The following is a 23,816-nucleotide window of genomic DNA, read 5'->3' as shown; positions in this document are numbered from 1 at the left end:
TGAAAACTGGGGACCTCCCTTGACCTCCCCCATGGGAGCTAAACTAGGATCGGGGTCTCCAGTTTCATAGGTGTTAGCTTGTGGGGAGCTGTTGGGAAGGGAAGAATTTGGATCCCATTATCTATTTCTAAGGTTGTAAGGTTTCTGGAACTTTTGAAGCCATAGGAACTTTTTAAAAAATCCCCTTAATTTCTTTCTCCCTCATCTTGCTTCCCATTCCTGCCCCCAATAAAAATAATCATATTTGTGAAAGAGGGCAAAGGGTATTGTGAACTAGCAGGTTCAGGCGGATGTTAAGTGTGGAGGGCAGGAAGCTGTGTTTACTAGGACCAGGTTATTGCTTGAGAAGAAATGTACCCTTAGAGAAGAGAGACTATCTGGGCACAAGGGTAGTAAAGAGAGGGACAGTTCCAGTTCCCCTTGAAAACTGTTCATTCATATGGATCTTGTGGTGCTGATCTAAAGAAGTTGTTTCACTGGACCTGCTGGAAGACTCTTGTTCTTTGTCCAAGTGGATGAGAGGTATTTTCTTTTTGAACTATAGTGAGGGGTCCCTTGAGCACATTGGTGCAAAATGGTGTATAGGAAATGGTCAAGGGCATTGTGCATTCATTGCCTGGAGTAGAAGGCACCCTCAGTGGCCTAGGTGGTTCTGATACAATAGAATACCACTCTTTGGTTGTAACAGAGGAGAACAAAAGCAGAATAATTCTCAGTTCCTTAAATTTTCGCACTTTATTTGGAGATCCATGTATAATAGTAAATTTATTCATAAGTGAATTGAACTAGCAAGTTTTTGCTTGGTTGCTATTGCAGCTCTCACAGTTCCTTTCCCTACAGGAATCCAGGTGGATTCTGGAGAAAGGTTCTTGGTTATGTCGCCTGGCTTGGTGATCTGCTAAAAAAACACTTGAGATGTACTTCATATACCCTCATGAACTTGTGACCCTTAATGCACCAGAGCCTAATGCTATGATGGTATTAAATAAACTTCCTCCTTTTGCATTTAGGTTTTGAAGTTTGAAAAGCATGCTATTCGTTCTTTGGCAAAGGGTGTATGAAGTTGAACAGTCTTTATTGGTGGAATGCCTTCTCTGCCACAGGAGAGGTTCAGGCTGTGTGACCTTTTAGGGGCTGGGTTATTAAAAGGACTCAAATATCATATTGGAAATAGGTAACCTTTAGATTATATATACACATTTTGTTCATTTATAAAATGTAAAAGTTAAAGATTTTCCCAAATCTAGAAAAATAAGACTGGAAAAAAGATTTTAAATTTCTTCTTTCTTTATTCCTCACCCACATTATTACGTTTTCATAGCTCCAATCAGTATCTGTGTTTCCCTCCTATTTGGAAATATGGTTAGTTCATACATAACAGAGTTATTTTTTTTAAAAAATGGAGGGGTGGTTTTCAAACTTCCTCTGCTTTCCACAATCCAAATACCTTCGTAACTGTATCAAAAATGTAAATAAAGCTTATCTCCCCATTGGTTCCATTTCAGCAAACAGCTTTAAGTCCCTCTCCACTTACCAGGCAGTCAGTTTTTGGAAAAGGATGGTGGTTTTGTTTTGTTTTGTTTTTTAATGTGTTTATTTACTCTGGTGGTATTTGCATACACACAAAATATATAACTTAATTCATTTATAAGACAAACTAATTTGTTCAGCTAAAGCAAATGAACAACCAAATAAAAACCTTTGTCCTTTATTCCAGTTGCAATTTTTGGTAGCTTTTATTCCTTGGTTTTCTGACATATTCCAGGCTATTTTCGAGCTGTGCTGTTATGTGCAGGTTATAAGAAATTGACCATCTTAGGTGAAAATGGCAGAATTGTACAGCCTTAAAGGAACTTACTGACTCATTATTTGCCCATCGCTGCACATCTTTTCAAGAAAAAGTAGACAGATTTGCGAAGATCATTGGGCAAGGGATACAAACAAAACATTATACTTTGGAAGATAGCGGCTGTATTAAATCTTCGTCATTCTCTTTTGAAAATATTCAAAATACAAAATAGCACTAAAGAGCAGAGGTGCAAGTTTGCTTTGATAACACTGCGGAATTGAATGTCTCATTTGCAGACACTTGTAAGTAACATTGTATCATATAATGGGCTTCTCTTATTAGCTTGTTTGAATATATTGGTGTTTCTTTTTTTCCATTTATGGCTGGCTCACTAGTGTCTCTCTGAATGGCTCTATGAACAATAGACCTCACTCACTGGTTTGTGTTGTCTTCTCCATGGGCCAAATTGCGACTACAGATCCATGATTCCAGTGGTGTACCTATTTAACAACTTATACTATTCCCTTTAGGAATCAACTGTAATGATCTATACCAAAGGATATTTGGCAAAAGTGGGAATATGACTTTGAACCTAAGTTTTTTTAAGTTTACATTAGAGAGACTTATAAACGAGTTTTTTAAAAAATTTTTGTTGTTAGTGAAATAGCTTAAAGAAGTGTTGATTCTGTTCAGAAAAGACCTCAGATGAGCTGAAATTTGAAGTGTTTATAAAGATAGTTCCCTGTTTTTAAGTGCTCAAAGCATTTTTTGCTAAGCATTTTACATGCATATGTGCTAAGGACACAAAATTATTTTTGTCATATTATTAGACCTACAAGTGAGGTGTTAAAAAAAAAAAAAAAACTCCACGGGAGGTTCTGATCTGCAGCTAAAGCTGAGAACAACTACTTTAGGAAGATTCACAGATAGCTGGCTTGGGTCTCTGGGTGGATGGTTATGCTTCTTGGAGAGAAAATATGGAAAGAAAGTGGCTTAGTGTATAAATGTCTGAGTGGGCTGGGAGTTGGAAATAGGATCTGAAGCCCAGAGGCAGTCAGTTCTAGAGATGAGGTATGGGAGAATTATTTGCAACAAGATGGTGTTACAGGGTTAGGTAAAATTGCCCTGGGAGAGCTTGCATGATGAAGAGAAGACCCAGAATCCTGAGAATCTTGACTGAGTAGGTGGAAGGAGAGGAACAAGAGAACAGATACGTAGGTGTTCAAAAAAGAAGCAGGAACGTAAAGGAGTGAATGGTATTTCAGAGGCCAAGAGAGAAGATAGGGTCAGGTTACAGAGAACAGAGGTGCCTGGTATATGTTGGGTGCTCAATAAATACTTGTTGCAAGTAGAATTTAGTTTTAGAAATCATAGGTTTCCACTGGATCTTCAGTAAGGAGGTTACTGGTGACCTTGGTAATAATTTAATTGTAGTAGTATTTCTCCTACCTTGCTCTAGGCTCGTCTTGTTCACCTTTGTAAGTTCCTTATTCTCTGCTTTAACTATCAGAGTTTTGTAGGGCTTTGCTGTAGGCCATTGGCTCTCCACGTGTGGCTACCCAGACCAGAAGCATCAACATCACCTGGGAACTTTTTTTTAAAATTTTTTTAAGTTTTATTTATTTATTTATTTTTAAGATTTTATTTATTTGACAGAGACACAGAGAGAGAGGGAACACAAGCAGGAGGAGTGGGAAAGGGAGAGCAGGCTTCCCCGCGGAGCAGGGAGCCCGATGCGGGGCTCTATCCCAGGACCCTGGGACCATGACCTGAGCCGAAGGCAGACGCTTAACGACTTGAGCCACCCAGGCGCGCCTCACCTGGGAACTTGTTAGACATGAAAATCCTCAGTCCCTACCCAGACCTACTGAATCGGAAACTCTGGGGATGGCTCCTAGCCATTTGTACTTTAACAAGCCTTCCATGTGATTGTGATGCTTGCTCATATTTGAAAACCAATGTTTTAAGACCTTTTCTCTGTCTATGCTTTCTTTCTAGGCATTTAGTTTATATTATCATGGCTTAAGTTACCATGCTTTGTGCCCAGACTTCCAAATTTACCTCCTTGGTCTAGTTCTTCTGAGGACCAGGTCCACAGATCCATTTTGACTTGGCTGTCTCACAGTTCCTCCAGCTCAGCTTGTTGAAAACTGAACTCAGAATTTTTCTCCCAACCATCTTTTCCCGGGCTCAGTAATAGGCACTGTTATCAATGCACTTGTTCATGCTAGAGACTTAAGCTCGATTCATGTGAGTTCTTACACAAATACTAACAAGTTCTAAGCACATTCCACTATACTGGTTTAGGAGACACACACACACAAACAAACGAAATGGTGATAATGAGTAAGTGCCCCCCAAGTTAAGTGTAAGATAGTCTTTTAGGAAGTGTCAATTCTCAGAGCTGCTAATAAGTGATCAATCAGCCTGCCTTGCTGAGTGTGATTCCGGAGTTTAAAGGTTGCTATTATAAAACATGGTCTCTAAACTGAAGTGTTCATCTTGTGCTCAACCAAATAAGCTTGTGTATAAAAGTATAACGTATCTGGTTACTGTTACAGGATTGACTATACTGTTACAAGATTAAAAGTTATGTCTGTTGTAATCCATAGACAGTTTCCAGGAAAAGATGGGTTGTGAAGTGTTAGTGTGTAGAACTCTGGGGCCTGAATGTTTTGGTTCAAGTCATGATAGCACCACTTGCTGTGACTTTGGGCAAGTTAACTTTCCTACACAGTGCCTCCATTTCCTTATCTGTAAAATGGGGATAATAACCATCCATACCTCAGAGTTATCAGGATTAAATATATTTGAGACTTTGGAGTAAGCAGTGCCAGGCACATAGGTAAAGGTTCAATAAATGTAAGGTGTGTTATTACTGTCTCTTCCACTTCATCACTCTACTCCAGCCATTCTTGAATTCTCTTAGCTATTCAGACATACCATGTATTTGGATGCTTTAAAATGCTTATGCAGGGGTGCCTGGGTGGCTCATTTGGTTGTGTCTGCCTTCAGCTCAGGTTGTGATCCCAGAGTCCTGGGATTGAGCCCTGTGTCGGGCTGCCTGCGCAGCGAAGAGCCTGCTTCTCCATCTTCTTCTGGCCCCCACCCCACCCCCCACTGCTCTTGCTCGTGCCTTTTCTCTGTCTCAAATAAATAAAATCTTTTTAAAAATTATTTATTTGTCAGAGAGAGAGAGAGCAATAGAGAGAGAGAACAAGCGGTGGGGGGGGGGGGTGGAGTAGCAGGCAGAGGGAGAAGCAGGCTCCGCACTAAGCAAGGAGCTTGATACAGGACTCGATCCCAGGACCCTGGGATCATGACTTGAGCTGAAGGCTGACGCTTAACTGACTGAGCCACCCAGGCGTCCCATCAGATAAATAAATAAAATCTTTAAAATTCTTACACTTTCAGGTCTTCATTTAATTTTCCTCTGATTCCTCAGATTAGGGATCCTTTTATAAGTTTCCTTAGTACCCTGTACTTCTTGGGACACCTGGTTGGCACAGTTTGTTAATCTTCTGACTCTTGGTTTTGGTTCAGGTACTGATCTCAGGGTCATGATATTGAGCCCTGCATCAGGCTCTGTGCTCTTTGTGGATTCTGCTTGAAATTCTCTCTCTCTCTCTCTCTCCCACTCACTGTTCCCTCCTGCCCCATGCGCATTCTCTCTCTCAAATTAAATCTTAAAAAAAAAAAAAAAAGCCCCTGTACTTCAAACAATTTTTTGTAACAGCTTTATTGAAATATAATTCACATGCCACACAATTAATCCATTTACAGTGTATAGTTCAGTGCTGTTCAGAGTTGTGTAACTATTACCAAAATCAATTTTAGAGCATTTGATTCAAGTCATAAGAGTACACTTGCTATTATGAAATTAGCAGAAAGAATCCCTGTACTTACTCATCAACAGTCACTTCACATACTTTTCACTCCTTCCAGCCCCTGCCAACCACTAAATCTACTTTCTTTCTCTCTAGTTTTGCTTTTTTGGACATTTAATATAAATAGAATCATATGTGGTCTTTTGTGTTTGGTTTCTTTCACTTAGCTAATGTTTTCAAGGTTCATCCATGTTTTAGTACGTACCAGTACACCATTTCTTTCTATAGCTGAATAATATTCCATTATATGGATATAAAGTTTGTTTATTCATTCATCAATAGATGGGCATTTAGGTTGTTTCCACTTTTTGGTTGTTAGGAATAATGCTGTTGTGAACATCATGTACAAGTTTTTATGTGGATGTATGTTTTCATTTCTTTTGAGTATATACGTATCTAGGAGTGGAATTGCTGTATCATGTGGTACCTAGTCTATGTTTAACCTTTTTGAAGAACTGCCAAATTGTCTTTCAAAGTTGCTGCATGGTTTACATTTCTAACACCAGTGTATGAAAATTCCAATTTATTCATATCCTTGCCAATACTTATTATCTCTTTTAGATTCTAGCCATCCTAGAGGGTTTGAAGTGGTAATCTCATTGTGGTTCTGATTTGCAATTTCCAGATAGCTAATGATGTTGGGCATCTTTTTTTTTGATTAATTAGTTTGAGAGAGAGCAAGCGAGAGAGCACAAGCAGGGGGAGCAACAGAGCAGTGAGGGAGAAGCAGATTCCGCTCTGAACAGGGAGCCCGATGTGGGACTCCATCTCAGGACCTGGAGATCATGACCCGAGCCACTTAACTGACTGAGCCAGTCAGGTGCCCCTGTTGGGCATCTTTTCATGTGTTTATTAGTTATTAGTATATCTTTGGAGAAATTCATATCCTTTCCTCATTTTTTAATTGGGTTGTTTTTTTTATTACTGAGTTACAAGAATTCATTATATATTTTAGACACAAATCCCTATCAGATACATGATTTGCAAGTATTTTCTCCCCTTGTGGGAGGTTGTGTTTTTTACTTTCTTGATAGTTAAAATTCAGAGTTTTTCATTTTGTCTATTTTTTCTTCAGTTGCTTGTACTTTGGGTGTCATATCTAAGACACCATTCCCTAATGCAAGATTTATTGCCCAGTTTCTTCTAAGAGTTTTATAGTTTTAGCTCTTAGATGTTATGTAACTATTTTTCTGTTCTCTGTTAGAATGTCAGCACCATAAGAGGGCTGGGGTGGTGTTTGTCTTATTTATTTGTTTTTGGGGTCTCATTTAAGGTTTGGGAAATACTAAGTGTTCAGTGATGATTGTTAATGATTTTGGAAAGACAGGTTTTAAGGAGCTATTATCAAAATGCATTAAAACACCTAACTTGAAACACTGTTTAGTTTTTAGTTTTTCTTTTAAAGCTGGGAACTGAACTATTTTGTTAATGTTGCCAGGAGTTAAATTAATACTTCAGATTAGGTTTAGGAGACTTTAAATAAATGTGTTTATTATGATTGCCTTCCCTAGTTCTCAGAATTTGCTTGTTTTGCATTACAAAACGGCTTTGTAGCTGAGTATTTAATGCATTTGCTTTTAGACTTGGAGAATTTTGTTTACTCTGTTTGAAAACATCATTATTGATTCTTAAAGAATAAACCAATGAACAAGTCCCATGTTTCTAAACTTCTGTGTTTCCTTGTGATAAGCAAAAATTTTACTCCACTTTCTGGGAATCTGATACCACCCTCAGAAGTTGTTGAAAAAAAAAAACCCTTTTTTTTTTGTTGTTATTTCCACAGCAAAGAGGGTTTTGTGAGGTTTTCCTACCAAGTGATGTTCCCCTTCCTGTGTAATACTAGATTTGGAGTTAAGGTCGCATCTGAAATGAGGGCTTTGACATGCATTAAATTCAACTACTGTGACTTCCTGAATAACATAGACTTTGTCACTGTAAAATTGCATACTTAATCTTTTGAGAAGAATTGGCATTTTGATAATGAGTGATTTTGTACCTGACTAGGAGTCAGTTTTTTGTTTTTTAGTGGATTGATGCTATAATTTCAATATGAGAAGTACCATAAAGTAGTGCAATAAACAAATGTAGGTACCTTGCTAGATTTCAGATAGAATCCTGGAGGAAAATTTTTAGGATTAAGCTAAATCATGGGAGGGAAATACCACCTTATTTAACACTTTTTAAAAATGTGGGTTTAAGAAGGCCTCAGTAACAGGTATTTATAAAGAATGTGTATGTGTCTGTATATATTAAAAAACTTAGAATTTTACCTCAGAAAAATAAGTCAAGCAATCTGATAAGTGTAAGGATACACAAGGGAAAGAATAATATTTGGATTTATTGATTAGTTACAGTGACACATCTGCTAAAGTGATGAAATTGTTTAATATGAGTTAGTATATATCTCAGTGAAATTGCGTTTAAGTCTATGTTTATGCTTGTGAATTTAATTTTTACAATAGTAACCTCATTCTGTTATTAAAAACTTAAAAATCTGCCACATTGAGTGCTGTATTTTTTATGTTGGGAATAGATTATCTTTAATGCTTGAAGCACCAGCCCCAGTCTCATTAACACCATCACTGTCATTCTTGTCCATGAAAATATCTTTCAGAATGTATAAGTTTGGGTACTGATTAGACATAATCCTATATCATTTGGCGGTGGCGGGGAGCTAGTGTGGAAACTTCCAATGAATTTTCTATATTTCAGTCTCACCATTCTCACCCACCACTTTATTTTATTGTGAAGTTGAATAATTTTGTTTTTGAATGATTCTGTCTTTGATCCATAGCAGTTAATTGCAAAACAAAAGCAACAAAATACGCCAAACTGCGGCTTCTATAAATGTCAAGAGAATAGCAGAGTTCCTGTACTTCAAAGTAGTGAGGGTGGGTGAGGTGTGGGGGTTTGATTGAAGTGAATGATTTATTAGTCTTCTATGTTCTATTCAGTTAAGCTCTTTTTCTTTTGACCTTTAAGTAGGTTCCAAATACTTAGATTGAATTTTCTCATTTATATTTTATTGTTTTAAAAATAATTTATGATATAATTTAGAAAAGGTTTACAGCACGGCACATGTTTTTATTTTTTTATTTTTTGAAGATTTTATTTATTTATTTGACAGAGGGAGAGAGAGCGTGAGCAGGAACACAAGCAGGGGGAGCGGGAGAGGGAGAAGCAGGCTTCCCGCCAAGCAGGGAGCCAGATGTGGGGCTCGATCCCAGGACCCTGGGATCATGACCTGAACCGAAGGCAGACGCTTAACGACTGAGCCACCAGGCGCCCCCATGGTTTTCTTTATTATGTATGACCATATCCCATCCCCTGAAAAGGGGGGTATTACAACAGTACTTTTTTTAGAGATGAAGAGGAAAATAGAAGCCAATTTACAAAAATTTGATTTGGGTAGTTTTTTTGGGAATGTCATTTTGAGACATGAGATATACCTCTCTTTTGTTTTTTTGAGTGCTTTCTTCCCTCACTCTCACCTAATTTGCCAGGTACGTTTAAAAGTATGGCCTCAGAAATTAAGGAGTGCACTTGTTGTAATGAGCACAGGGTGATGTATGGAACTGTTGAATTACTATATGGTACACCTGAAACTAATATAACACTATTATGTTAACTGGAATTAAAATAAAAACTTAAAAAATATAAAATAAAAAAAATGTGGCCTCAGTCTTAAATAATGCTAAACCATTTTGTTTACAGTCACTGTAAATTGCAAATAATTTAGATGGCCAACCCATTTTTACTGTAATCATCTTGTTTGGAGCTCTGTTGAGACTAGTTTGTTTTTCAAAATACATTTTTAAGATTTGTTAAAAATATGGGATTTATCTACTTTTTGTTCTTTGTGGCAAAAATGATCACGAATGGTTCCTAGCACACTAAGGCAGTAGATGCTGTATGTACTGAGGAAGTGCCCAAGAAGAGCTTAAACCCTTGGGATTCTTTTAAGAATAGCTGGTCTGGGAAGACACTCCCTTCTCAGCTCCCCTTTCATTTTAGTTTAAGCAATAGATTTCTTTCACATTAGCAATTAATTGACCTAAAATATAAGTTGTAATTAATGCATTAGAATTGCATCTGGGAAAAAAGTTTCAAAAATAGAACTTTTAAAAACAAGCTATTTTCATTGAATCAGCTCAATAGTGGAATTTCCCGCAAGACCTGAATTTTATCCCCTATTTTTCCTCCACCTTAGTAAAAGGTATAAGGCCATGTTGATGTGATTATAAAGTCATATCATTTTAAATGTCTTTTTTTTAATGTTTTTTTTTAAGGTTTTATTTATTTGTCAGAGAGAGGGGTAAAGAGAGAGAGCACACACAAGCAGGGGGAGTGGCAGGCAGAGGGAGAAGCAGGCTCCCCGCTGAGCAAGGAACCTCATGCAGTACTCGATCCCAGGATCCTGGGATCATGACCTGAGCTGAAGGTAGACGTTTCACCAACTGAGCCACCCAGGCATCCCTTAAATGTCTTTTTCATACCTTTTCTGATTTTTGCTTTGAAGTCAGTTAATAAAGCATTAATGTAATGTAGATTGAATAAAATATTGACAAACCACAGTGACAGATAAAGTGCACATTTTAAGCCTGTATAAGAATAGTAGAATACGCCTACAAACTAAGCTTTATTTTGCTACTTATTGCCTGCAGTGAATTTCCACTTTTTTTTTTTTTTTAGATATTATTTATTTATTTGACAGAGAGAGAGACAGAGGGAACACAGCAGGGGGAGTGGGAGAGGGAGAAGTAGGCTTCCCGCCGAGCAGGGAGCCAGATGTGGGGCTCGATCCCAGGACCCTGGGATCATGACCTGAGCCGAAGACAGATGCTTAACGACTGAGCCACCCAGGCGCCCCTCCACTTCTCTTAAAAGTTTGTGAAACACATGGTTTTCTGTACAGTTGCAGTGCTTCTATTTTAAAGGTTTCTACTTAGTTGTTTCTATACAATATCCTTTTGAAAATTATATGATGTCATATCTAGTATCCAGCGCATATATTTTAAGTTTATACATTATGCAAGGAAATAATCATCTTTGTGCTTAAAAACAATCCATATTTAGGGGCACTTGGGTGGCTCAGCCAGTTGGGCATCTGCCTTTAGCTTAGATCATGATCCTCGGGTCCTGGGATGGAGCCCCATGTTGGGCTCCTTGCTTAGTGGGGAGTCTGCTTCTCCCTCTCCCTTGGCACCGCCCACCCCCCACCCCCGCTTGTGTGCTCTCTCCCCTCTATCCCAAATCTCAAATAAATAAATAAAATCTTCTTAAAAAAACCCAGTCCATATTTAGGTCTTACTAAATGGAACCTTCCTCCATTAGTACTTTACAAATAATAAAATTTTTTATTGTGTAAAGGAGGAAGAGAATTTAGCATCTGCATTAGGATCATTTTTTCCTATATCCTATTAGCTAATTCCAAGGTTGTTTAATATGGTATCCACCCATTTCATTTGGCTGCAACTTTTGCTCTTATGAAAGTAAGACTGATTGTTCTGAATTGCTATGTATATGTGCTTTGGCACAGCATGAAGGTACCCTTAATAACATTGCCATTGTCTTTAAAACAGCTTGCAGTTATGACTACAAATAAAAGGGTGGAACAGGAGGGCATGGCAGATAATGGTTCTTTTTTCCACCCCGAGTGTTTAACAAATCTGCTGTGTACTATGAGCCTTTTGTGTGCCCTTGGACTACCTACTGTATTTTCTGTATATTGTTCCTAGTCAACTAAAATGTTTGCATATTTGTCACTATAATTTTGACATGTCTGCAGTCGACCACTTTGATTTCTTTTTGTGGAGGCAAGCAAAACAAAATATGTGGAAAGAAGTTGAGTGGCCTTGCCTCTCTTGGCATTTATTTTTTCACTTGCATGTTTAAATACTTACATGTCTGAATTATTTTGGGTGACTCTTATCCTCCAAACATTTGTTTACTGTAGTCTGTTTAGAAATTTGGGAATGGTCTTTAGTTTTAATCCTTTTCCTTTTTCAATGCACAGTAATAATACTATCTGTACTGTGTATTTTTAAACAATGATTTTCTATGGAAAAAATTGCTGGCTATTTGAATAGCTCTGTTTTAGATTGCTTAGGGATTCTGTACTGACCATTAAGGAAAGATATTATTGCTGCTATACTTTATCCTATGTTAAATAACTGTATGAAGTGATGAAAGAGGAGAAAACAAATACCCATAATTCAGAAGTCAGAAAAGCTTGCTTACTGCTTTACAGAATCTTCTATTCCTCATTGGCCCCTTTAAGAGAAGAAGACTGATACTTAATGACGTTCATGGCAATCACATATGGTTGTTAGCATTTATTCCTATTTTGCTGATTCAGAAATGGAGGATCAGAGAAAATAAGTATTTTACCTAGAATTACAGGCATATAGCTTCTAGTAGTGCGACTCCAAAGCCAAAATTTTTTGTTCTAAGCATATCATTTTCTATTTGAAGTGGCTTATTTTTTTTTTAAAGATTTATTTATTTATTTGAGAGAGCGAGAATGAGAGAGAGTACATGAGAAGGGGGAGGGTTAGAGGGAGAAGCAGGCTCCTTGCTGAGCAGGGAGCCCGATGCGGGACTCGATCCAGGGACTCCAGGATCATGACCTGAGCCGAAGGCAGTCGCTTAACCAACTGAGCCACCCAGGCGCCCCGTGAAGTGGCTTATTTTTAGGATCAGTTTTATCCTTTGGGAGATCCACTTAGTAGCATAAAATATTTAATGTATTAAATAAATCAGAATTCAGTGATGCTTAAGGTATACTAGGAAACAAGAATAACTTGTCTTTGATTTCTTATGGAATTCATTAGTAATAGCCTTACCTTTAAAGGTGCTGCTATAGTACTTTAACATGGATTTTTACATTTGATTTTCACATTAAGGTTCTTCCATATTTGGATTATTATCTTCATTTTATAGATGCTGAAACTGAGATGCAAGCTTGAGGTAAGTGCTAAGTATTGCTAGATGTGAAGTTCAGATTTTCAGAAGAAAACAGTGATTTACTATAAACAGAACCCAGTGATTCTGAATCAAGATACTTTAGGCAATAGTACCATCAATTCCTCCTTAGTTCCCTATCTTTAAAAATGAAGAGGTTGAACCAGGTGATCTCTAAATGGGGTTACTTCTTGCCTCTTTAAATGCTCCAAAACGATTACATTTTAAAAGTTTCAGGGTCCATGAACTTGAATGAGAAAAATGTTAGATACTTGTTTTTACTAATCTCTAACTGAAATTTACCATTTCCTTTAAACCACAGCAAATTAGCAAGCAGTCCCTGTGACTTTGTGAAATCACAGATACTTTTATCATATTGCAGTTGTTGCAGATATCTTGAAAATATTTATGTTGGTCATAATTTGGAAATTATGGTAGTTAATAGACTTGTCATTAGAGCTTGTTACTTTATATATTACAAAAGTAAGAAATGTATTTTATACTGTATGAATTTGTAAATATTTTGATAACTGTATTTTAATGTAATTGGCTTTCTTAGTGTGTGTATGTTTGTTTTTGCTTTAAAAAAGTTTATAGGTGGCTGGGTGGCTCAGTTGGTTAAGCATCTTGCCTTCGACTCAGGTCATGATCCCAGGGTCCTGGGATTGAGCCCCACATCAGACTTCCTGCTCAGTGAGGAGCCTGCTTCTCTCCTTCTGCTGCTCTCCCCTTGCTTGTGCTCTCTCACTCTCGCTCTCTCTTAAATAAATAAATAAAATCTTAAAAAAAAAAAAGTTTATAGTTTTCACATACTGCCAAGGAAATTTATGGCACAAAAAAGTTTTAGTGCCCTTGAACTGCATGTTCTCCTCAGTGACTGCGGGAGTGATGTGGTTGATGTGAAAGAACTTTTGGATTCTGCTTTATGGGGGAACTATGCATAGAGGGGGGAGTCATCTCTGTATCACTCAGGTTTCCAGAATGATGGATTATGATTATGTGATTTCTCAGTAACACAAGGAAGCTAGATAGAACCAAAGTGGCGGTGATAGAAATAAACTTATGATCATCTCTATTTTGGATATTCATTTTGCAAGAATTAAGTTTCTAAGTAGTTGTTCCATTTGAGGGATATAGGAAAAGACCTCTTATTTGAGGTTATCTGCTGTTGATATTCCAAGCCAGGAGGACTAGCTTGCCAAGAACAAAAGTTACCCATACAACACATGTACTGCACAAAATATTTCTGAGACAGAAGATGACTTGGAAGGCTGTATTACTTTAAAAACATTAGGATTAGGACATTTGCTGTTGAGTTTTTGTGTGTGAGAGTGTGTGTGTATTTTGTTTGCCTTGTTTATTTTGCTTGTTTGGCTCTTAGTAATGTATGTATTAATTAGTTATGAGGAAGGAAATGGTAACAAATTCTTCATATTAGTAAAAATTAGGAATATGCACAAAACTCAGTAGTTTAATTGGAACACAAAGCCTGCTGGAGTTCTGTCCTGTGGTGAGTTTGTTATTCCATTTGAAATGCATTTATCTTTTGATTGGGTAGGGTGGGATTTGCATTCTCGAAGTCACAATGAGTTTCCAGATCCTTATCAGTCAGTATTAGGAGGGACTGTTTTTAATAGTGATAATGAAGCAGCTATTCCCCGGAGGAGACTTAGTCACTGGCAAAATTGTCAAGAGCCTGAAATAGTTTGGGAAAACTCAGGATGGAAATAGCAGGCTGTTTCAAAAACAAAACAAAAAACTCAAGCTGCTTTTTTGGGGATGTGATCTGGGGTGGATGGAGGTGGCAAGAAACCAGATGAACTTCCCTAAGTCTGCAAGCTACCTAGAAGCCGGAAGAGATTAGTATTATTTACCTAAAGCACTCTAGTGTGAACAAGAAGTTTTGAATATCATAAGATTAAAGTGGTTAACAGCCACTAATCTGGAATATTCTCTGTGTACATTGGCAATACTTAATTTGACTTTGAGGAAAAAAATTCTTCTGGTAGCGGATTGTTCTGGTTGCCAGTTTGAGAAAAATTTGGTATTTCATGCCAGATATTTTACTGGTGTTCGGGGCGTGTGTGTGGGGGGAGTCTTCATGATCCTACAGACCACACTGGCATGCCAGGGTTTACTAATTAATAATGAAGATAAGATAATCTTTGCCATGATTAGATGAAGATGAGAAATGTAGAACATGTCTTCATATATGTCTAGCCTACCTTAATTTTAAGCTCAAGAGGAATGTTTTTTAGATTAGGATTTCTTCATGGCCGCCTGCCTGCCAACATAACAAGCTGTAAAACCTTGTTTAGTTTCCTTAAATCCAGAAATGATTCTATACCAAATCCAAACAAACCAAATCACTCTTAAGGGAATAAGTGAAAACATGTGTAGCTAGCTGCCTTGGCTGGCCTACATGTGTTTGCAAATTGGCTCAGTTCTCTGTGCTAAGCAAATTCCTTCTTAAACATCCTATGATGACCATGACCATCAGCATCATCCATTGTGAAGGTGAACAGAGGATGTGACATTTATCTGAACTGTGTTTTGCAAACTCTGACCAAAATAACTTTTCTAGCTAGATAGACAGCTGATAGCTAATAGCTGATCTGAGAGCTATATAAAGACAGAATAAAAGGGCGCCTGGGTGGCTCAGTTGGTTGGGCGACTGCCTTCGGCTCAGGTCATGATCCTGGAGTCCCTGGATTGAGTCCCACATCGGGCTCCCTGCTTGGCGAGGAGCCTGCTTCTCCCTCTGACCCTCCCCCCCTCATGTACTCTCTCTCTATCATTCTCGCTCTCTCAAATAAATAAATCTAAAAAAAAAAAATAGAATAAAAACAAATGCTCTCCAGTTGTGTTCAAATAACATATGGTATATTACAATTTCTGTGTACCGAAAGCTTTTAATTTAGTGTCAGGAATAGTAAAGGTATGAAAGAAATTGAATTTGTTGCCCCCTTAAAGACACATTCTAGAGTTAATTATGTTTATTTGAATTTTTCACAGAGTTAAATGGAAAGTCTCTTTATATTGTTTGGAAAGAATGTAGGCTTGCAGAGGGAAACCCAATGTGAGATATGGAGTCATTTGGTATAAACTGCTGAGCTAACTACCTTCTGAAAGGTAAGCTACCACCTTTTCCTGAGTTGGGCCAGATTGGGTATCATATGACACAGCAATATCCCTAACTAATAGTTGGAATTACAGATGATTTTGAATATTAGGTGATGTGGGAAACAAAGGCAAAAGAAAAATTAAATTTCCGTACTACTTACAGCCCATTGATGAATTCTTGAAACAGGCAGAGTGATGACATTCCTCTAGGAACTCAACTGCCTTGATGTTAATACTTTGCTAAGGGCAAAAGGGAATCTTAATCTTACCCTGAGCCCCCAGGATCCTTGTTAAGTCTACTTTAACATATAAAAATTCTCTGGAAACTTTATCTCTACCGCCCAAGATATATGTTGGCAGTCATCCCCCAAGCATATGACCCACTGATATACATCTGAAGGGTCTCATGACTAAGGTTTTATTAGACAGCAATAAATGACCTTTTCCTAACAATAGCTAGCCCCCTCAAGGTCGTCCTAGGAACCTTGCTTCTAGAATTCCTTAGAGACTTAAGCTATCCGTGACCCCCTCCCAACTTGAAAGTATATAATCAACCTCTCCTCATGACCTCAGTGCAGCTCTTCCTGCCCACGGGTCCTGTCCCCATGCTTTAATAAAACCACCTTTTTGCATCAAAGACATCTCAAGAATTCTTTCTTGGCCATTGGTTCCAAACCCTAACATCTTTCCTACATCGTTAGACAGTAGTAATAAGATGCTTAACTTTTTATTATACAAGTAATACATTTTTGTAGAAAATTTGGAAAATCTTGAACAAATGGAAGGAGGAAAATTTCTTGTTGAGAAAACTTGTAATCTGAAAGAAGAATCATGAACTAAAACATTCTGAAGATTTTCTGCTAGTTTTTCTCATGTTTTTATTTTGTATTTTTTTATCAAAGTTTTAAATGTGCATGAAGATAAAATAGCTCTGTAAGATGTGTTTTGAAAAGCAGCAGTTCTCCTCCACTTCATCTCCCACTTCTCCCTCTCTGGAGGCAAACATTTTAATTTCTTAGAGCTGATTCTTTTTGCATTTATCTCTGTGTTCTTGTAGGGGAGGAAAAATTTTTTTCCTACTACCCTTCTAAGTTCTCCAGCTGGGACCTGTAAATTGAACTGACAAAAAACAAAAATTGAACTGACCCTGTAAATTGAACTGACAAAAAAACAAGAGAAAAGCATACAAATTTATTTAATAAAAGGTTTATGTGACACAGGAGGCCTCATAAGGAAATGAAGACCTAAAAAAATGGTTAAGCCTGAGTATTTTTATACTATATTTGATGGAAGAGTGAAACGTCATATAAAGAGTATAAACTGAGGGTATTAAACTGTAGGAAACTTAGCAAAGCCATTTCCTTTGGATTTCTCTCTGTATCCCTCCATCTTCACAGAAAAGGATGTTCCTTTCCTCCGGGTATAGGAAGGACATCTCTTTACATGAAGATCTTAGGACCTGCTAAAGGAGAGAAGGGAAGATCAGAAAGTCCTTCCTGCACCTGCTGTTTCTCAAATTTCTTCAGTTTAAAGTAGTATGCCAAGGCACCATATTTTGAGGTAGCAAGTTCTGAATACTGTCATTATTAACAGCATGTTTGTATTCTGATTTCTTGATTGGTCAGCTTCAGTCAGTATTTCTTGATTTCCCATTATGGCAGGGTTTAGTTCTTTCTTGACTTCCCCAGGTACCCTTTTTACTTTTTCTTCTCTGATCCTAGTGTAGTTGTTCATAACTTTGCTTAGATTGATAATCAGTGTTTACACAGTTAAGACTGAACATGCAGGGCGCCTGGGTGGCTCAGTTCGTTAAGTGTCTGCCTTTGGCTCGGGTCATGATCTTAGGGTCCTGGGATCGAGTCCCTCATTGGGCTCCCTGCTCAGCGGGGAGTCTGCTTCTCCCTCTCCCTCTGCCTCGCCCCCCTCCCGCAAACCCCTGGCTCATGCACACATGCCCATGCACTCTCTCAAATAAATAAAATCTTAAAAAAAAAAAAAAAAGACTGAACATGATATTTACAGTTAAGCCATGGAGTAATCTCTGAACACTTGTGCTTTTCTATACAACCTTGGGTTTCCCTGAAATTTTTATTTTTCTTTGTTATTATTTACTTTCAACTTGAAACTACTCACTAATGTAGGTCAGATTGTATCTTATCCATATTTTTTTTCAGGAAGTTCTGACAGTTCAATTTTCTTAGTTTCCCATATTCTTAAAAATGTGCTTCCATCTGGACTGGTTGCCACTATTTTTATGCACTGCTTTTATCCTGGGACTTCCCTTCACCAGCCTCTTGGGGTTACTTCTTGCCTCTTTGTATTGGATTTCTTGTTTTCTAGATCTCCTGTTTTCTTGTTTATTGGTTTATGCTTTTATTTTGGCAGAATATATTCTGATACATTAGGTTCCTGATAATTTATGTGATTGGTTCTTTTCTTTGTTTCTCAGTGTTGGAAATTGCACAATAAGGTATCTTAGTGTGAGTTTGGTTCCGTCCATTGTACTGAGTACTTGATGAACCCTTTCAATCTTGGGAGCTATTTTGTTGGTGACTCCCCCCCTCTTTTTTTTTGTTCATTTAATTAATCCCTACACACAGTGTAGGGCCCAAATTTATCACCCCGAGATCAAAAATCGCATGCTCTTCCAGCTGAGCCAACCAGGCACCCCAACTTTCTCCCCTCCTTTTTCCTTTTTTTCCCCTTTTAGTTTTCTCTTGAACTCTTGTTACTCAGATATTGGACTTTCTGGATTGATCTTCCAATCTTCTTATGCTATTCTAACGAGTTTTTCATTTTGGCTATTGCATTTTTTAATTACCAAGAAGGCATGCTTTTGCTCACTTTCACTTAGTTTTTCTTTCTTTTTTTTTTTTAAGCTTACTGTTCTTCATGTTTGCGATATTTTCTTTTATGTTTCTGAAAATATTCATGGTATCTTTTTCCCCAGAGTTTTCTTCTGTCTGCATAATCTCTGTAAGGACTAGCTCCGTAATTTGCAGGGCCAAGTACAGAGTGGCAGTGGGTCATTTATTGAAGAATTTCAAGACAACAGCAGCAGAGCAGTAAACCCAACACAGAGCTCTTCTAAGTGCCGGGCACTCTGAGACTGCCTTGTTCACATGCCTATGAAGCTGACCCTGCCCTCCCTTCCAACTTGCTTTTTCGGTTTCATCTTTTTTATGCTAGGAAGATCTGGCTGAATGAATTTTTTAAGTTTTTGTTTGGTTTTTTTTTTTTTTTTTAGATTTTATTTATTTGTCAGAGAGAACATGCAAGCAGGGGGAGTGTCAGGCAGAGGGAGAAGCAGGCTCCCCTGTGGGACTCAATCCCAGGACCCAAGGATCATTACGCTTAACTGACTGAGCTACCCAGGCATCCCCTGAACGAATTTTGTTTGATAATTTTTCATTATCTTTATATTTTTCCTAGACTAATCGGTAATATTCTCCTGAGAAGTCTCTTCTAATCTCCCCTGCCTGAAAGTGAAGGCCCGACTGTCAACCTTTTGGGAAAGGGTATTGATAGAGGGGGCTGGGGTTGGTGACTGGTACTGGCACATCAGAGACAATTCTTAAATTTTTAAGAACTTTGTAAGCCATTTGCTAAATATAACAATTACTAAAGATTAAACTTATAATGAAATATTACATTAAAAATCAAAATACTAAAAATTTACCACCCCCTAATTATTTTATTACATTTTGTTATGGAAGCTCTTGATATTATTTACATCTAATTTATATGGTGGAAATACTATTTAATAATAGGTTACCATACATCTCTTCTGAACTCTGTGTACAGCGATATCATTTTTTAGCTTGAAGCAGCCATGTAAGAGTATTTATACCATAAAAATTGAGAAAATACTACAAATAACTACCCTTGTTCCTCCCCCCCCCCCCCACATCCCCCAAGCAGTCGTTAAACATTTATATTTACCAACACACCATGGATGGGGATCTAGTACGTATGTTAACTTAAACTGCCTTCATCTTATCTGGTGATTCCTTAGTCCCTATAACCCTTTGTTTTAACCCTTTCTAGATTATCTTCAGCTTTTTCTACGAGTGAGGGAAGGGCATTTGTCTGCCTGTCTAAAAGACTGGATCTGGGAATTTCATTTCAGAAAGATTTTCTGTTAACCTTTCCCATTTTATCTCTGCTTATCCTTTTGGGGAAGTGTTCCCTGATGGCTTACCTTAGGATTCAGTTTTCTTGGATCTTTGAGTCCTTTACCTTTTGGCCATTTATATTTCAGCTTTCCAAAATTTGTGGCTGTAATCTCTAGTTCTCTTTGTCCCTTTGGATTTGTCTTAAAAAAAAAAACAAGCAAAAAAACTTGGTGTTTGGGGAAGGATCAACAAATAGCTGTGTTTAGTCCACCATCTGGTATTACCCAGAAGTCTGGGATATAATTCTTGACATAAATAGGTAAAAAACCTTAGCAATTTAAGTGGGTCTTGAATAGGCTTAGCCAACCTGCCCTGCTGGTTTGCAAGTCCTATAAATGCAGTAGAATTATTATTCTACTGATTAGAATATTTTTCCTTTTCATAAAGAAAGAAGTAACTATAAGTAGGTATTTAATCAGATAACCTGCTGTTAGGTTTTTATATGGATGTGTGGGGACGTAAGGAAACACATAACGCAATTTCAGGTCACATAGTTTGGTTTGAGGAGAATTGGGATAATAGTACTTAATTGTCTTAGGTCTATGGTAATTCCAGTTGTACTTCAGTGGCTGGATCTGGTGACCTGGTTACCTCATCCACTCTGAAGCAGGCATTGATTGCTCCATCATCTAGTGAGTCTTCTAATCTTAAGACTTTGTCTCTACTTACAACCTCTTCTGCTCAAATTCAGTGCCCTTTCCCCTCATTAGATTTGATGTGATTGGGTGGGTTGGACTCTCCTTTTCTTTAATTTCATACCAGGCCACTTCATAGTCCATTAAGATCCTCCCTTGTTTGTTGATGGTTACCTCTGGAGAAGGTCAGAGTAGGAAGGTCATAGGATACCAGGGTAGCAGCTCAAATAAAAACAGTTGCCTGTGATCTCTCAGAAAGAGGATGTGGGCCACTCCCATTCTGGCATTTAAGATACCCAAAAGGTTTCAGCTATGGCTAAAAAGAATAAATTATCTAACAGGATACAAGTGTACAGCAATATCCAGTTGCTAAATTAAACATTTCTGGGGCACCTGGGTGGCTCAGTCGGTTAAGCATCTGCCTTTGGCTCAGGTCATGATCCCAGGGTCCTGGGATCCAGTCCTGCATTGGGCTCCCTGCTCAGCGGGGAGTCTGCTTCTCTCTCTCCCTGCCCCTCCACCCCGCTTGTGCTCACTCGCTCGCTCTCTTGCTCACTCTCTCAAATAAATAAAATCTTAAAAAAAAAATAAACATTTCTGCAAAAAGGGCTTCTGGCAACCACTGTTTATTGTTCCTTTTTCTGGTCTCTCCTTTCCTCACCATCTTTTGTGTTTTAATTAGAAGGTTTTTGTTTTTGGTTTATACATCCAGGTCAGACTCTTTGTATGTGCTAACGGCTTTTTCTTGTGTTTGGTTGGATTTTTAAAAATCATTTGTAATTTCTGGTGATCTCCTGCCTGGGAAGAAATGCTTCTCTTTCTCAGGATTGGTTGGGAGGATTCGGCTAGGTTTTTTTCCATAATGATATGTGCTCAGGACCAAAATTCTGTGGAGAGCCTGAAAAGGTTTTTTTCCATTTTGAACTTTATTCACTTAAAAAAACTTTCACGAGTCTCATTATTAAATCATCTGGAATCACATATTTAACAAATCACCTCAAGTGAAAACAATAGAATACTGTGAAATTGGGACTGTCTTGAGATATCTAGGTCCTATGACTATCATGCTTACCATACTCTTTTCCTCAGAAACAGACTTGCATTTGCCTTGGTGTTGCCCACATCATGCATGTGAAATAGGAGATCTATAAATGAGGGACCTTGTCTGCATGGTTTGGGGAGAATTATGGTAGCACTGTGGTAGGTTTAAGAAAAGCTCACTCAGGCAGTTGGCTTTGTCAAGATGACCGTGATTGCCTGCTGACCAGCAGCCTCTGAAGAGCTAGCTCCTCTGCTCTGCACTAGATGGTAAAGCAGGGAGCCGTACGGTGCTGGTATAACCAGGCGCTGCTGCCACACCCCTCAGATTTTGAAATGTCCTAAGCCAAAGAGTAGGGTGAACTTTCCACCAAATTTATCAGCAGTTTCTTTTTTCTGCCTCCTTTCACTTAGGGGACATATAAGTAAGTTTTAAGGTGAGAAAGTTTAAAAATTTTTTATATACCGTCATGGTCTTTATTAAAACTTGTTAAAACTGGCTTGCTGTTGAAATAGCAGATGGCTGTGATAAAATGGGAACACGTCTAAAAAGAAACCAATGCAGATTAAATCATAATTAAAAATATCTTTAATGATTCACTAAAATGTTTTTCTTTTGGGCTGTTAATATTGTGTCCTCTTTCTATTCATCTTTTGACAAAACCAAAGAATTTTTAAAAGGACAGAAAATGACTAACGATGGCTTTGAAATTTCTTCTTCTAGAGATTTTTAGGACTTGGACTTTCCAGAGTCAAAGAATCTTGAAAATAAGACAGTTTTACTTGTAAGAGCAAGGCTGATACTGGGTTTTTGCTTTTTTTCTTCAGTGAGTTGTCAAGATATGGGTTATACTTACCAGGAATACCTGGTCCTCTTGCAATACAAGGAATATCAGAAGGATATTTTCCACAGATGTCTTAAAATGGCAAAGGTTTTACATACATCCCTCATTCTCCCCCCACTAAAAAAAAAGAATAGGTGTTTTCCTTTATTTCCTTTGCACCATTGCCCAAAGTAGGTATATATGACCTTTTGGAGAGACAACTTGTGACACTTCTTTTTTTTTAAGATTTTATTTATTTGACAGAGAGAGAGACACAGCGAGAGAGGGAACACAAGCAGGGGGAGCGGGAGAGGGAGAAGCAAGGCTTCCGACCGAGCAGGGAGCCCAATGCGGGGCTTGTTCGCAGGACCCTGGGATCATGACCCTAGCCGAAGGCAGATGCTCAACCACTGAGCCACCCAGGCGCCCCAACTTGTGACATTTCTAACTGGTCCCAATGCTTAGGTCCATTGTTGAATGAAATGAATCAATACCGATTCTAAACTGGTGCCTCTCCTATCCATTCTCTATAAAGCTACTCCAGGGATCTGTCAGAAATACTGAACCAACCATGCTCCTTCTCCTTAAAAATCCTTTAGTGTCCCTCAGCTACTTAAAGTTTGCCTCTCAGACTTTTTTTCCTTCTTAAATTGTTTTTGGTATTTTAAAATTAATATATATACTGTGGTCAGAAATCCAAACATTGAAAATACATTAAAAAAAAAATGTCCCTAACTCTCCTCCCAACTGACCAGTTTGCTTGACATTAATGTATTTTTCTGTGTATTTGCAAACTACACATGGTCTTTTCAGTTTTGTTTTACATCAGTAGTATTATACTAAAATACTGTCCCCTTTCTCCTGCTCCTTTCCATTGGATTGGGTGAAGTTTTTAATATCATGGAAATTAATCCTTTGTATATATTGCAAATACTGTTTTCCCAATCTTTTGCTTATCTTTTAACTTTATGGTGCCTTTTCCCCAAATAGATATTTGCAATTTGTATCTAATCAGATATGTCAGTATTTTGTGTATTTTGTTTAAGGAAGGAGGAGTTATGTCCCACTAAGATTTTAAAATCATTCATATTTGACAGAATTGGATTTTACTTTTTTTTCTTTTTTTTTTTTAAAGTAGGCTCCACACCGGGCTTGAACTCACAACCCTGAGATGGAGACCTGAGCTGAGATCAAGAGTTGGACACTTAACTGACTGAACCACCCAGGCGCCCTTGGATTTTACATTTTACTCAGTCTGGCACTTTTAAGTTTTTATGATGAAGTAGGCATCTAGCTTTCACTCAAATACCCAGTTTTCTCAGTTTATTCAGACATCCTGCTTTAATCATTTAGGATGTTGTTTTCTTGAACTATTTATCTAT

The 23,816-nt window shown here is 37.9% G+C and overlaps 1 protein-coding gene across 5 annotated transcripts in view; it reads left to right on the top strand.

Moving 5' to 3' along the window:
* The window catches only part of FBXO34 (F-box protein 34), an 86,085-nt gene that overhangs the window by 28,517 nt on the left and 33,752 nt on the right, over window positions 1-23,816 (top strand). The window contains exons 2-3 of one of the 5 annotated variants that reach the window (XM_081830482.1): window positions 15,655-15,771; window positions 23,570-23,716. The exons of 3 other annotated variants lie outside the window; for them this stretch is intronic. In XM_081830482.1, coding sequence (XP_081686608.1) covers window positions 23,709-23,716 — 8 coding nt within the window. In that variant the 5' untranslated portion in view covers window positions 15,655-15,771; window positions 23,570-23,708. The remainder of the gene's footprint in view (window positions 1-15,654; window positions 15,772-23,569; window positions 23,717-23,816) is intronic. One more of the 5 variants, XM_081830483.1, reaches the window with a different exon arrangement.

This window comes from Leptonychotes weddellii, chromosome 9 (assembly GCF_054177405.1).
Source record: "Leptonychotes weddellii isolate Sample4059 chromosome 9, ASM5417740v2, whole genome shotgun sequence".
In the NCBI taxonomy this organism is placed as follows: domain Eukaryota; kingdom Metazoa; phylum Chordata; class Mammalia; order Carnivora; family Phocidae; genus Leptonychotes; species Leptonychotes weddellii.
Note: the sequence above shows the minus strand (reverse complement) of the source record. Positions and strands in the feature narration are given on the sequence as shown.